The 12,133-nt window shown below is 39.9% G+C and overlaps 1 protein-coding gene across 1 annotated transcript; it reads left to right on the top strand.

Annotated features, from left to right (window-relative positions):
- The first annotated feature begins 1,680 nt into the window (after nucleotides 1-1,680).
- On the top strand, nucleotides 1,681-4,244 carry LOC103982034 (uncharacterized). Its single transcript, XM_009398825.3, has 2 exons — nucleotides 1,681-2,602; nucleotides 3,803-4,244. Exons 1-2 carry the CDS (start codon nucleotides 1,721-1,723, stop codon nucleotides 4,106-4,108), a joined length of 1,188 nt encoding a protein of 395 aa, XP_009397100.2. The 5' UTR covers nucleotides 1,681-1,720; the 3' UTR covers nucleotides 4,109-4,244.
- Nucleotides 4,245-12,133: the final 7,889 nt, after the last annotated feature.

A 12,133-nucleotide genomic window follows, 5' to 3' on the forward strand; every position in this document is an offset into this window, starting at 1 on the left:
CAAACAGCCAGATCTAAGAGTGACACCTGCACGTAATGTCCAGCTGACTGTCCCTCATTGATCAGCTGGTGAAGGAGAAAAAAATAGTTGCATTCATCAAAGGATCAGGGAGTGCTACACTCTGTGGTTTTTGAATCCATCGATGTGCTGGATGAGGAATGCAACCACGGGTTGAGGGAAACACTGGAGAACTATAGCAACTGGCCCACATTCCCACAGGTCTTTGTCAACGGGGAGCTCGTGGGTGGATGTGATATTATTTCCTCCATGGCAGAGAAGGGGGAGCTTGCCTCACTTCTCCACAAGTAATATGGTCTCCCGAGCTGAACATTCTTGTTATTTAAGCTCTTTCAACATTTCAGATGTAATCATTAGGTGTAGATAGATAGACCCAAGGATGGCCTGAATAATATAACTTGCATTAGGAGATTGAGTTCTTCATCTAATGATCGATCAGCTTTGTCTTTTCCAAATTTGTGATGGAAACCTGAGTCTCAACATCTGATCTTGCCTAGTCATGTGAGTTTCAGGGCAGAAGAAAAGTCCGCAGCCTAAATTGAGAGAATAAGCAAACGCATAATACATTGTCTTTGTGCTTATTTTATCCCGGATTGACAGTAACAAGAGCAACTTTCCCAGGGATGTAATCCATGGTGCAATATCTGTGGAACACACACATTTGCACATCTTTGGAAGCTGCTCCAGTGTGCCTGTAGAGTGTTAAGAGCATCCATGAAACGACAATCTGAGTGGTATCACTTCCGTGGATGAGCATTTCTGCAAGCATAAGATGTGCAGATATCGACCAATGTTGTGAGGAACATACATGGCCCGCCATGTTCTGTGCTTCCAAGAAGACGACCCTCTTTAATAGGCTGATAACAAGGGAACGGTTGGCCTCGATAGACACACGGTTGCGTCATCCTCATCCCTCTCCCCCACTTGCCGTCTCTCCACTCTGAGTTATACGTCGCAAACACAAGCATCAAAAGCTGCTGCTCTTTTCGTTTATTGCCTACCACCTTCACATTTCAGAAAAAGATGGCACCGTGGTGGGGACAAAGTGGAACTCATCTGAAACCTTCGTATCAAGTGAAGCATGCGGAGATCATTACAAGAGCCATTAAGTATAAAACTTTGATTCCTTTTTCTTGGAGCACTTGTTATTGTCTTTCGCCACGCAACTCTGCATCACTGGATCACTGACCTTTCACAGAAGTCAGAGTGGCTCGCTTACGTTTCCTCCTCCCAAGCGTCACCCAGCTGGCCGCGCCGCCTTGCAATCCGGGCATTAGAATTCCCGTTGAGAGCCTAAACGCCGCCGCATGCAACTTGTAACACGCACAGAAATACCACAAAAGTCACCGTGTCAGAAAATAAATGGTATTTTGTGACGAGGACCAAAGATTACTGCGCGGATGCCACCCCGATTCGACCCGTTAATTCGGTTCGGTTAAGCCGGGGAAAAATCGAATCAGAAAATAGACCAATTCCCGAATGTGTTAGATTTTATGCACTGTGAAACAAAAGGAAAACCGAGGAGATTAAGATTGGTCTCGGTCTACAAAACCAATTGGTTCGGTTTGGGTTGAACCCGACCGGCTTGCCCAGAACTCTCCTATGCTGTTCCGCGAGTAAGCATACATTGATCTCCTGCTCTCTTTCGATAAGTAGCCAAAAAGAAATACTATCTCGAGAAAAGTCTGACCGTTCCCTCCAAATGGCGTCGTCCTCCACCATCACCACCTCCGCTTCCGCCTCGTCCTCCTCTGTCGGTGACGATCACCACCATAGCTTTGGCGACGCAGCCATCCCATCGCCTCCTCCACCGACGCCGTCGAACCAATCGCTGGCCAACTCCCTTCCCGCCGACGCCGACGCCGCTCTCTCCCGCCTCCTCCACCAGCTTCTCGCTACTCCAACCCTCTCTCGCCCATCGCCGCGTCGCCGTTCCCCGCATCCGGCTTCTCCGCCTGTCATATCCTTCGATCAGCCGCTGCGAAGCGACCTCCTCCTCTCCGCCGCATCCGACTTCGGGTTCTTCCACCTCGCCGGCCACGGTGTCCCCTCCGACCTCGCCTACTCGGCCGTAGCCGATTCTCGGTCCCTCCTCCAATCTCAATGGCTCCCGGTCAACAATCTCTTATCTCTAGGCCTCAACCGCGACGACTGCGACGGTGATAGCCTCGACCACGATGATCAGGATCGGATTTTGATGTTAGATACCAGCGAAAACGGGGACGCGGGCGGGTTTGCATCTTTTCCAGCGTTGCAAGAGTTCAGCAAATGCTTGGAGAAGGTGGGATTGGGGGTGGTACAGATGCTATCGGCCATGGAAAGGGGGTTTTGTGAAAACCCCTTCGAGAAGCGGAATTATACGCCAAGGTGTTTGTTGTGGATCTCTTCTCACCACGATTGTAGCAATACGGGCAAACTTGCCTCTCAGACGGGGAACTGCAAGTGCTACCCGTACGTGGTGGGGCTTCAGTACGAAATGAATTGGTGGAGGCAGCCCTGTTACGCTATCGGTGACTCAGGTGAGCGGATCTGCATCGCTCCCATCGCCGATTCTATACTTGTTACACTCGGGGACATTGCTCAGGTGAGTTTCTTGGCTGCCAATCCCCTTCTCCTACTACAGTTAACCATCTTGAAGTCAGAACTAAATCGAATGCTTTTAGATAGGTGTGACAATCGATTGCTATGACGACAAGTGTTGCACTTACTATATATACCGCCTTTTTTTTTCTTTTTTTTTGCTGAAAATAATCCCTTGCTATGACTCGAGAATAGGCAGCATCTGTTGCTGACAGCTGAACTGCACTATACTGGCAGCCTGTTGACTACTTTCCATGTGAGATAGCCATCAAAGGATTAGTTATCCTGTAGAGCAGAAAATTGAGACCCCATGAGGGTTTCATCCACATTCAGATTCATTCTTTTAGTCATGAAAGATGGCATGTTTGAATTCAATTTAAGAAGCGCTCATTCGTTGTTCTCAACAATCACGATTGAGAACTTGATAGCTTTTGAAATAAAAGACAACAGCTTAGCCTATATTCTACCTGAATTTAATGTAGACCCTGGTTGAAGAATACCAATCTGACTCAGGCTGAACTCATCTCATCAGGAACTCGTTTTAATTGTCTTTGAAGGTCTGGTGTTAAGTACACATTAGATGCTTTTGACAGCTGAACTGCACTACACGGGCAGCCTATATTGACTTCTTTCCATGTGAGACATGCTTGACAAACATCAAAGGATTAGTTATGGGTAGAGTAGAAAATTGAGATCCCACAAGGGTTTCATCCACATTCAAATTCTTTCTTATGGTCATGAAAGATGTCACATTTGAATTCAATTTAAGAAGCGTGCATTAGTTGTTCTCATCAATCACAATTGAGAACTTGATAGCTTTTTAGAGAAAAGAGAACAGCTAAGCCTAGATTCTAGCTGAACTTAATATAGACCCTCGCCGAAGAAAATGACTCAGGTTGAACAGATCTCATAGGAACTCATTTTAATTGTCTTTGAAGATCTGGTGTCAAGTTCATATTAGCCTGTTCTAGTTTCTGCCTGCATGCTTAAGAGTTAAGAGCAACCTACAAAACAGTGTCAATTGATTCTAGTGGACATATTATCTACCAATGTGTTGTCTTGTGTTTATTGTTAGGTAAACCAAATGCATTTGTAGCTAAGCACAATGAAAACTTGTGAGCTTAACTTCAAAGGCTAGGATAAAATTGCAGTTTGTATCTTGATGCATATTTCTAACTTGCTGTGACAATTTGCTCGTCCTAAGGTTTGGAGCAACGGAAGGTTTAAGAAGGTGAGGAGCAGGCCTGAACCGCCTTCCTTGCCCTTTGATGGCCGTGATGGTTCTGGCTGCATATCTGTGACGGTGCTGGTGACCATTCCACTTGATAGTGTTATCTCCCCCCTAATGCCTTTATCAGTAGATGGCTGTGTCGCCGACATTGGTGACGAAGGTGATGACGACGATGATGATGGAAAGAGGTTTCATGCCTTCTGTTTGGAAGAATATGCTTGGAAAGTCTACCATGAACGCCTCACTTTGAAAGATCCGCTGCTGAGATACTGGATGTAATATCATCCTACTCTGTACTTTGTTTACCTTCTTGTGTTGTCAGCTTGCTCGGTATGTTTGTAGAATTGAGATCTTTTGGTTTTGTGCTGTTGGTTCAGAATCTTGAAATTTTTATGTTAGATTGGCTGGTTTTTTCCTCCTTGAATTCATGATGGTATATTGCAAAAGAAACGTTGGACAACGTCAGATTTCAAGGAGTGGGGTATCAAAATTTTCTTTAGTATCTGTGATTCAAAATTGATAGATAAAAGCTCAGCTATTCACAAGTTTGTATTGAATTTTGAATGTCGTATCTTGGTTCTTTTCTCATCATATATGAACGAGAGGAAAGAAAAATGATTACTTTTTATTTTTTTGGGTTTTTGATGGGAGGTATCCCCTTTTCATATTTTTCAACAAGCATCTCCATTTTTTCATAATCCTTGAAATTTTCTCAGTTTTTCCATCCAAACATCCTGTAAAATATTTTATAATTTTGACACTAATCTTGAAATTCTCTCTTTTTCCATCCAATCATCCTTGAAAAACACCATCAAGTTATAATATTTTTAAAGCTTATTAAAGTATTTATGATATTTTCATCATAACAATGTAAAAACATTGTGATGAAAGCAAATGGATTCAAAATAAAATGAATCATTTTATATGAAAAATAATAATTTTTTTTACATCAGTTATGATATTTTTAAATATACTCATATTTAAAAAAAATTTATGTCTATTAAAAAACATAATAACTAAGAAATTTGATTGATTCATCCTAGGGTCAACTTAGTCCCACATCGGAGGAGTGGGGGAATCAAGGGCTCATAAGGTAATCGTGCTTTCCTTACTCTCAAAGTCGTTTTTTGGAGTTCTGTGGCTTCGAAAGGACAAAACCATGCGGGCTCGATCACACTCACCTAAAGCGGACAATCCTTCGCACCCTTAAGATGTACCGAGACGAACCAAGTGATTCCCTATTAGATTGGCACCTATCGTGGGGCCAGAGCGGCCCAAACCCCCCTTGAGCCCTTGGCTCCTGGACAAATGGTCCCCTATCACTATGTCAAAAATTGATAGATTGACCGATCCATAAAAACAAAAAATTATTATTATTATGATATGTCAAGGATATTCCAAGAATTATAAAAAGATGAGATTCTCCATTGAAATATGAAAAAGGACAGGAAAAATTTTAAAAATATTTCTTCCGGGAATTGGTTCCCCAAAAAAAATAAAAATAAAAGAATATAATCATTCACCAAACCCACAACATTGACAGGCCCGGCCCGCTCCGCTTCCGAAGGCCTTTAGCGGCGTCTTCCGCCACTTCCCGACAATCCATCCGCTCACAGGTTCCCCAAACCGTATCCGATCGATCGATTGTCGCCTCTGTCGGCGAAGGAACTCGTGCGACGGTGAAATCGGAGAACAACAAGGGTGGTGAGTTGGGGGGCTCAAGAATCGAGCAGAGGTGAGTCCTCGTCCTCCCCTTCTGGAGTTCGAGGTCTGCTACGAAGCGCAATCCAAGTACAAGTTTCTCAGCTGCCTTGCCCCGTAGTACGCATCATCATGTTCCGTACCTCTTTTTTGCCCTTTCTTCATCGCATATCTGTAGGTGCAGAAATTAATTGGTGTCTCTTACTTGTAGCGTTTGACTAAAAGATGTTGATTTGTTGATGTTTGTTCTTTTTTCTTATTCCTTCCTTTTTCTTTTTAGGGTGGTGATGATGTTGTAGTCACGTTGTTGAACATGATCTTGTCTCAAAAGGGTACTCTTTAGATGCTCGAATTCTCTCCAATGGAGGGTCTATATACTAAATGCTAGATACTTGATTTGCATCGTGTTAATGCTCACGGAGAAACATGTTGCAAATGTTGAATATTTTTAAAGGAACGCTACGCTAGAGTGATTGTTGTCTAGCTCGAGTGCTACACGAGACCAATGATAATGTTTCAGAGCAATTTCTGGTCAGTAAAATTTAGTAACAAAAGCTTCTCCAAGCAGTTTAGTTTGTAGAAGAAGACCTTGTGCAGAAAGTGCATGCGTATGAGAGAGTGTGTAAGACACACTATACGTGATAGGCCAAACAAGTATGTTGTAGTGTAGACAATATTAGAAACCCTAAAACAAGCCACGCTAATCCTCTCTAATATACAAGGTAATGAGGAGTCTGGTAAGGGGCAACTTTCTATGTCGATCTAGCTTTTTAGCTGACATGCTTCAAGAACTATGCAAGTCAATTCTAAACCTTTGTGAGGCTTTTATTTGGTTAATTTGTAACTGGAACTCTGCAACCTTTTTCTTTTAGTTTATTGTGTTCTTTGATGCTCGTCCCAGTTGTACTGGTTATTAACATTATATATTTTATTTTTTGCTTGTTCAGCTGTTCCTTGGCATGCTTCAAGAGCATAAAGGTATTGATTTCTTAAATTCTTACATCAGCTTTTCTATTTATATTTCTGGGCTCTATCTTTTGGTTTGAGTCCTTAAAAGATCTTCTAGTTGCTCCTTATGACGTTGTTGACTTGCATTCTAGTGATCAAATCAATATTTTTTCTTACATGAGTAAGCCTGTAGACATTGGCTAATCACCAATCCCATATTGGTGGGAGACCCATGCATTTGGTCAATCTGTTATTTTGTTGAAGACCTTCATATTTAGGTTGCATAAATTTTGGAGATTACCAAAATCAACTATAGAGATTTTGAAACTTGTGCACTACTAACGGAGATGATAGCTAATATGGAAGATTGTGTGATAGTTGGGTTATTAATAGAGAACTATTAAGCTTTATAAAGGATTTCGAAAAAAATTATTCTAGGCAAAGATATCAACAAAAAGTCATCAATTAGTTAGTCTAGAAATTCTAAGAGTCGTGTTGAAAATTGAAAAGTCTTTTGGTCTTTCTATCGACTCTTTTTGTATTAAGTGCACTCATTTACTATTTAGGTATCTTAGAAGTCACATCTTGGATTTCTAAGAGGCATACTAATTCCCTAGGAGATTACTCTTAGGAATCATTGTCTTTATTAATTGTATCAAGGCTCCTAAACCTCTATAAATAACAGAGCTTGTTAATAGATCAAGCACTTCAGATTTGAATAAAGAAAGGCTTGCATCTTCTCTCTTTTAGTCTCTTACACTCTTCTCTTGCTATCTTGTTCTATTTCTCTTGTTCTTTCTCTCTTCTTCTCTCTTCTCTCTAGGGAATCATTGTCTTTATTAATTGTATCAAGGCTCCTAAACCCCTATAAATAATAGAGCTTGTTAATGGATCAAGCACTTCCGATTTGAATAAAGAAAGGCTTGCATCTTCTCTCTCTTAGTCTCTTACACTCTTCTCTTACTATCTTGCTCTATTTCTCTTGTGCTTTCTCTGTACTTCTCTCTTCTCTCTACTTTGTTCCATATCAGTTTGATATTAGAGCACATCAACAAACCCGCCCTAAACCCCATTGTGTTCCAACTAGTAGCAAAAGCTTCGATCAACACTCAGGGATCCTTGCACCTCCAATGTCAACCCCTTGTGTGTGGAGTTGGACATTGGGGTGACTGTCTCTATGGAATTGGTGGACCACATAGCTCTCAGTGTCGAGTAAATTTAAAAATTTTATTAATAATTTTTATCGAAAAGAAAAATCATATATTTCATTAGATCATGGTTTTTATCACTTTTCTCTCGTTTTTTTCTTTTTTTTTATATTTATCACCCTCTCTCTCCCCTTTAGCTACAACTATAGTACCACTAAAATTTGAACCCTTGAAAATTATCTTTAAAAAAAACCAAACAAAAAATAAAAAACAAGTGAGAATCATTTGAAACATTGCATTTCTACCTGGTGCATTGCAACAATTAACAACCTCATTACCAAAAGGTAAATTGTTGATAGCATTAGAATAATGACTTAGCAAGGTAAAAACCAAACCAATTCTGATGAATCTCTAAACCGAGTGAGGTAGACATCCTTAGGACCAAACTAGCAAATCATGACGCAATGTTGAACTAGCTATTTGACCAAATGACCCAAGTCCAAAGAGATCTCCAACACCATGAAAAATGATTCATGAGGAGGTTGGTGAGTCAATTAGGCAACATATCCATTCTCCGCAATCCATAGTTTTAAATCAAGGAATTTTACTAACTCCCTAAGCTCCAATTCGAACAAATCCTAGATCCACCTATAGGGCACCTATTCATAATCATGCTCCAACAATTTCTAATGATCAAGCTTTTAAACTTAACGATAAATTCCTATAACCTACTAGAAATTCACAAACTCGAGTAATGGACTAACGAGTTCAGTTTGCTGACAATCTAGGGGAAATGACTACGAGAGTCAAAGTGGATGCGCCGGACTTTGATGGTAGATTTGACCCAAATGTGTTTGTTGACTGGTTAGATAGCATGAAAGACTACTATGAGTGGTATTGAATGATTGATATTGAACGTGTACGGTTTACAAAAATAAAACTGATAGGGTCCGCTAGGAAATATTGACAACATGTCCAACATAGTCTTAAACATCATCAAGAGTGTCCCATCACTTAATGGGAAGTCATGAAACAAAAACTTAAGAAAAAATATTTATCAACCTACTTTCGAAGTTAGCTGGTTGAACAATTATTAAACCTTAAATAGTTGAATTCTAGTGTGGTAGAGTATTTGGTCCAATTTGAGGAATTTTTACTTAAGTATGAAGTAGAAAAGGACCAAATCATCATTGTCCAATGATTTGTTAATGGGTTGAGGTTTGGTATTCAATCGAAAGTCTCTCTTAGTTTTCCCGACACTATAAAGGAAGCTTTCGGACGAGTCCTTGAGATTGAGAAGTACATCAAACTTTATCCATTTCGTTAAGCATTTCCTCAATCTCTCGACAATAGAATTATTTCCCAATCTACCCCAAGTAGTGGCTCTACCAAGCCAAAAATCCCCATTGCTAGCTACAATTCTAGCCCAACCATTTAACTGTTGATTCTCAAACTAGTTCATCTTCAATCTAGCGACATTATTGCCATAATAGATGTCACATTGTCTCTCATTGTCCTCAGCATACCCTTATCTTAAAACAAGAACCAAAGGATTAAATCAAGGAAGCAGACCAAGTAGTTGAACCTGAAGCCTACTCAAGCAACGAAAGCGAATTAGAAATTGAAGTTGCCCATGTTAATGTTGTCCACATTATTCTCTCTACTGCTAGCGATTCCAATGAATAGAAGAGGACAAGTATCTTTCATACTTTTATTCGAAGCGAGGAATGAACTTGCAAATTGGTTATAAATAAGGGTAGCACTATGAACGTAGTATCAAAATCTGATATCAAAAGACTAAACCTTAAGGTGGAGTCACATCCAACCCCATTCAAAGTAGCTTGGGTTGACAAAACCACTTTATTCGTGACCAAAAGATGCTTGGTACCAATCAAAATAGGCGATTACTAGGATGAGATTTATTGTGATGTCATACTAATGGATGTTGCCCACATTTTTTTAGATTGGCTTTGGTTGTATGACGTTGATGTTACCAATCATTGGAGAGAAAACACATATGTCTTTCAATACAGAGGCAAAAACATTATCTTGTGACTAGCAAAACCGTTAGAAAAGGACAAAACATGAACTCCTAAGTCTCTTCCACAAGTCTCAACCACTAATGGATTCCACTTACTAGATCCTAAATCTTTTAAAATTGAGAGCCTAGACAACAAATTTTGTGTGGCCATCATTGCTAGAGAAATTCCTAGCTCTTGTACCATTCTTGACCTAACTCTGAGGTTAAATCATTTTTAGATGAATTTTCTGATGTCATACCCTTAGAATTACCTAGTGAGTTATCACCCTCATAGGAAATCCAACATGCCATTGCCCTCATCCAACGATCGCAGCTCCTTAATCTCCCGCATTATAGAATAAATCCTAAGGAGAAAACTGAGTTAAACAAGCAAGTTGAAGAACTTTTGGCTAAAGGTTTTGTACGACACAGACTGAGTCGTTGCGTTGTCCCTGCCTTGTTAACCCCTAAGAAAGATGGGCCTTAGAGGATGTGTGTCGATAGTTGAGCAATCAATAAAATAACAATCAAATATCGCTTCCAGATTCCTCGACTTGAGGATATGCTAGGCCTTCTTATTAGATCTAGTTAGTTGTCGAATCTTGATCTGAGAAGCGGAAAGCACCAAATTCGTATTAGATCTAGTGACGAATGGAAAACAATATTCAAAACTCAAGATGGCCTATACAAATGGCTAGTTATACCCTTTGGTCTATCCAATACCCGAAACACTTTCATGCGCGTCATGAACCAAGTTTTACAACCATACATAGGTAAATTTGTTGTAGTATACTTTGATGACATGTTGGTTTTTAGTAAGACCCAAGAGAATCATTTAAAACATCTTCGATAGTTTCTTACTACCCTTCAAGTTGCTGAGCTCTATGTCAATCTAAAAAGTATTTGTTCATGCAAACCCATGTTTTATTCCTAGGCTTCATCATTTCTACCTAAGGTATTGCCACTGATCCATAAAAGATTCACGTCATTTTAGAATAGCCTGAGCCTAATACCTTTCTGAGATTTAAAGTTTCTATAGATTAGTCTCTTTCTATAAGAGATTCATTAGAGGGTTTAGTTCCATCATGATACCTATCACTGAATACCTAAAGAAAGATGAGTTTTCTTAGACCCTGACTACTACTAAAGCCTTTGCTGACATTAAGACGAAAATGACCACCGCTCGTGTTCTTAGGCACCCTGACTTTAGTAAACCCTTTGAGGTCACTTTGTGATGCCTCTAGTGTAGGCATAGGAGGGATTCTTAGTCAAGAGAGTCAAGCGATACGCCTTTTTCAATAAGAAACTCAATGATGCAAAACAACATTATTCTACCTACAACATAATTCTACATGATTATGCAATGTCTTAAGTATTGGCGACATTACCTTCTATCGTAAGAGTTTGTCTTGTTGTCTGACCACTAGGCCTTAAGGTACTTAAATGCCCAAAAGAAGTTAATACTCGACATACCAAGTGGGTTGAGCTTCTTAACAAAGACTCTTTTGTAATTAAGCATTGTTCTTACACTCAAAACAATTGCTAATAGTCGAATTTCTACAATCCTATCTTCCATGAGTGTCAAGGTCATAGGATTCGAGTAATTAAAAGAAGAGTATACCTAATGCCTAGACTTTAGTCACATATATTGAGAAGTCCAAGATGGAAAGCGTCGTGAACATATGGACTTCATTCTTAGGGACGGTTACCTTTTTTGATCTACTAGATTGTGTGTTCCCCATTCTTCCCTTCGAAACTTGTTTGGGAAATGTACGTGGGTGGATTAGTAGGTCACCTAGGTCGAGACAAGATCATTACATTAGTCGAGGATGGATTTTATTGGCCTTCCTTAAAGCGAGATGTTGCTCGAATGCTGTCGCGGTTTTGCACTTATCAAATTGTGAAAACTCGCAAATACAATACTAGCCTATACACCCCTTTACCCGTTCCACATTCACATATGTCAAGATATGAGTTTAAATTTTGTCCTTGGACTTCCCAAAACAACCTGTGGCCATAACTTTATTTTAGTTGTTGTTGATCAATTTTCAAAAATGACCTATTTTATCCCATATAACAAGACCAATAATGCCTCACACAATGTTAAATTATTCTTTTGAGAAGTGGTTAAATTACATGGCTTGCTCTTAACCATGGTATCCGATAGGGATGTGAAATTTGTTAGCTACTTTTAGAAAACTTTGTGGAAACTATTTGGCACAACATTAAAGTTATCTTCAACCTTTCAAATCTAGACCGATGGGCAATCAAAGGTTGTTAATCGTTCTTTAGAAAATATTCTTAGATGTTTAGTTAAGGAGAAACCTGGAAATTAAGACTTAACCTTACCCACTACAAAATTTGCATACAATAACTCAGTCAATCGCTCCACCAGAAAAAGCCTATTTCAAACTATCCTCCGCTATACTCCTCGCACCCTCATTGACCTTGCACTCCTTCCACTTGACTATCGGGCCTTAGAACTAG

This window comes from Musa acuminata, chromosome BXJ2-4 (assembly GCF_036884655.1).
Source record: "Musa acuminata AAA Group cultivar baxijiao chromosome BXJ2-4, Cavendish_Baxijiao_AAA, whole genome shotgun sequence".
Lineage (NCBI taxonomy): Eukaryota > Viridiplantae > Streptophyta > Magnoliopsida > Zingiberales > Musaceae > Musa > Musa acuminata.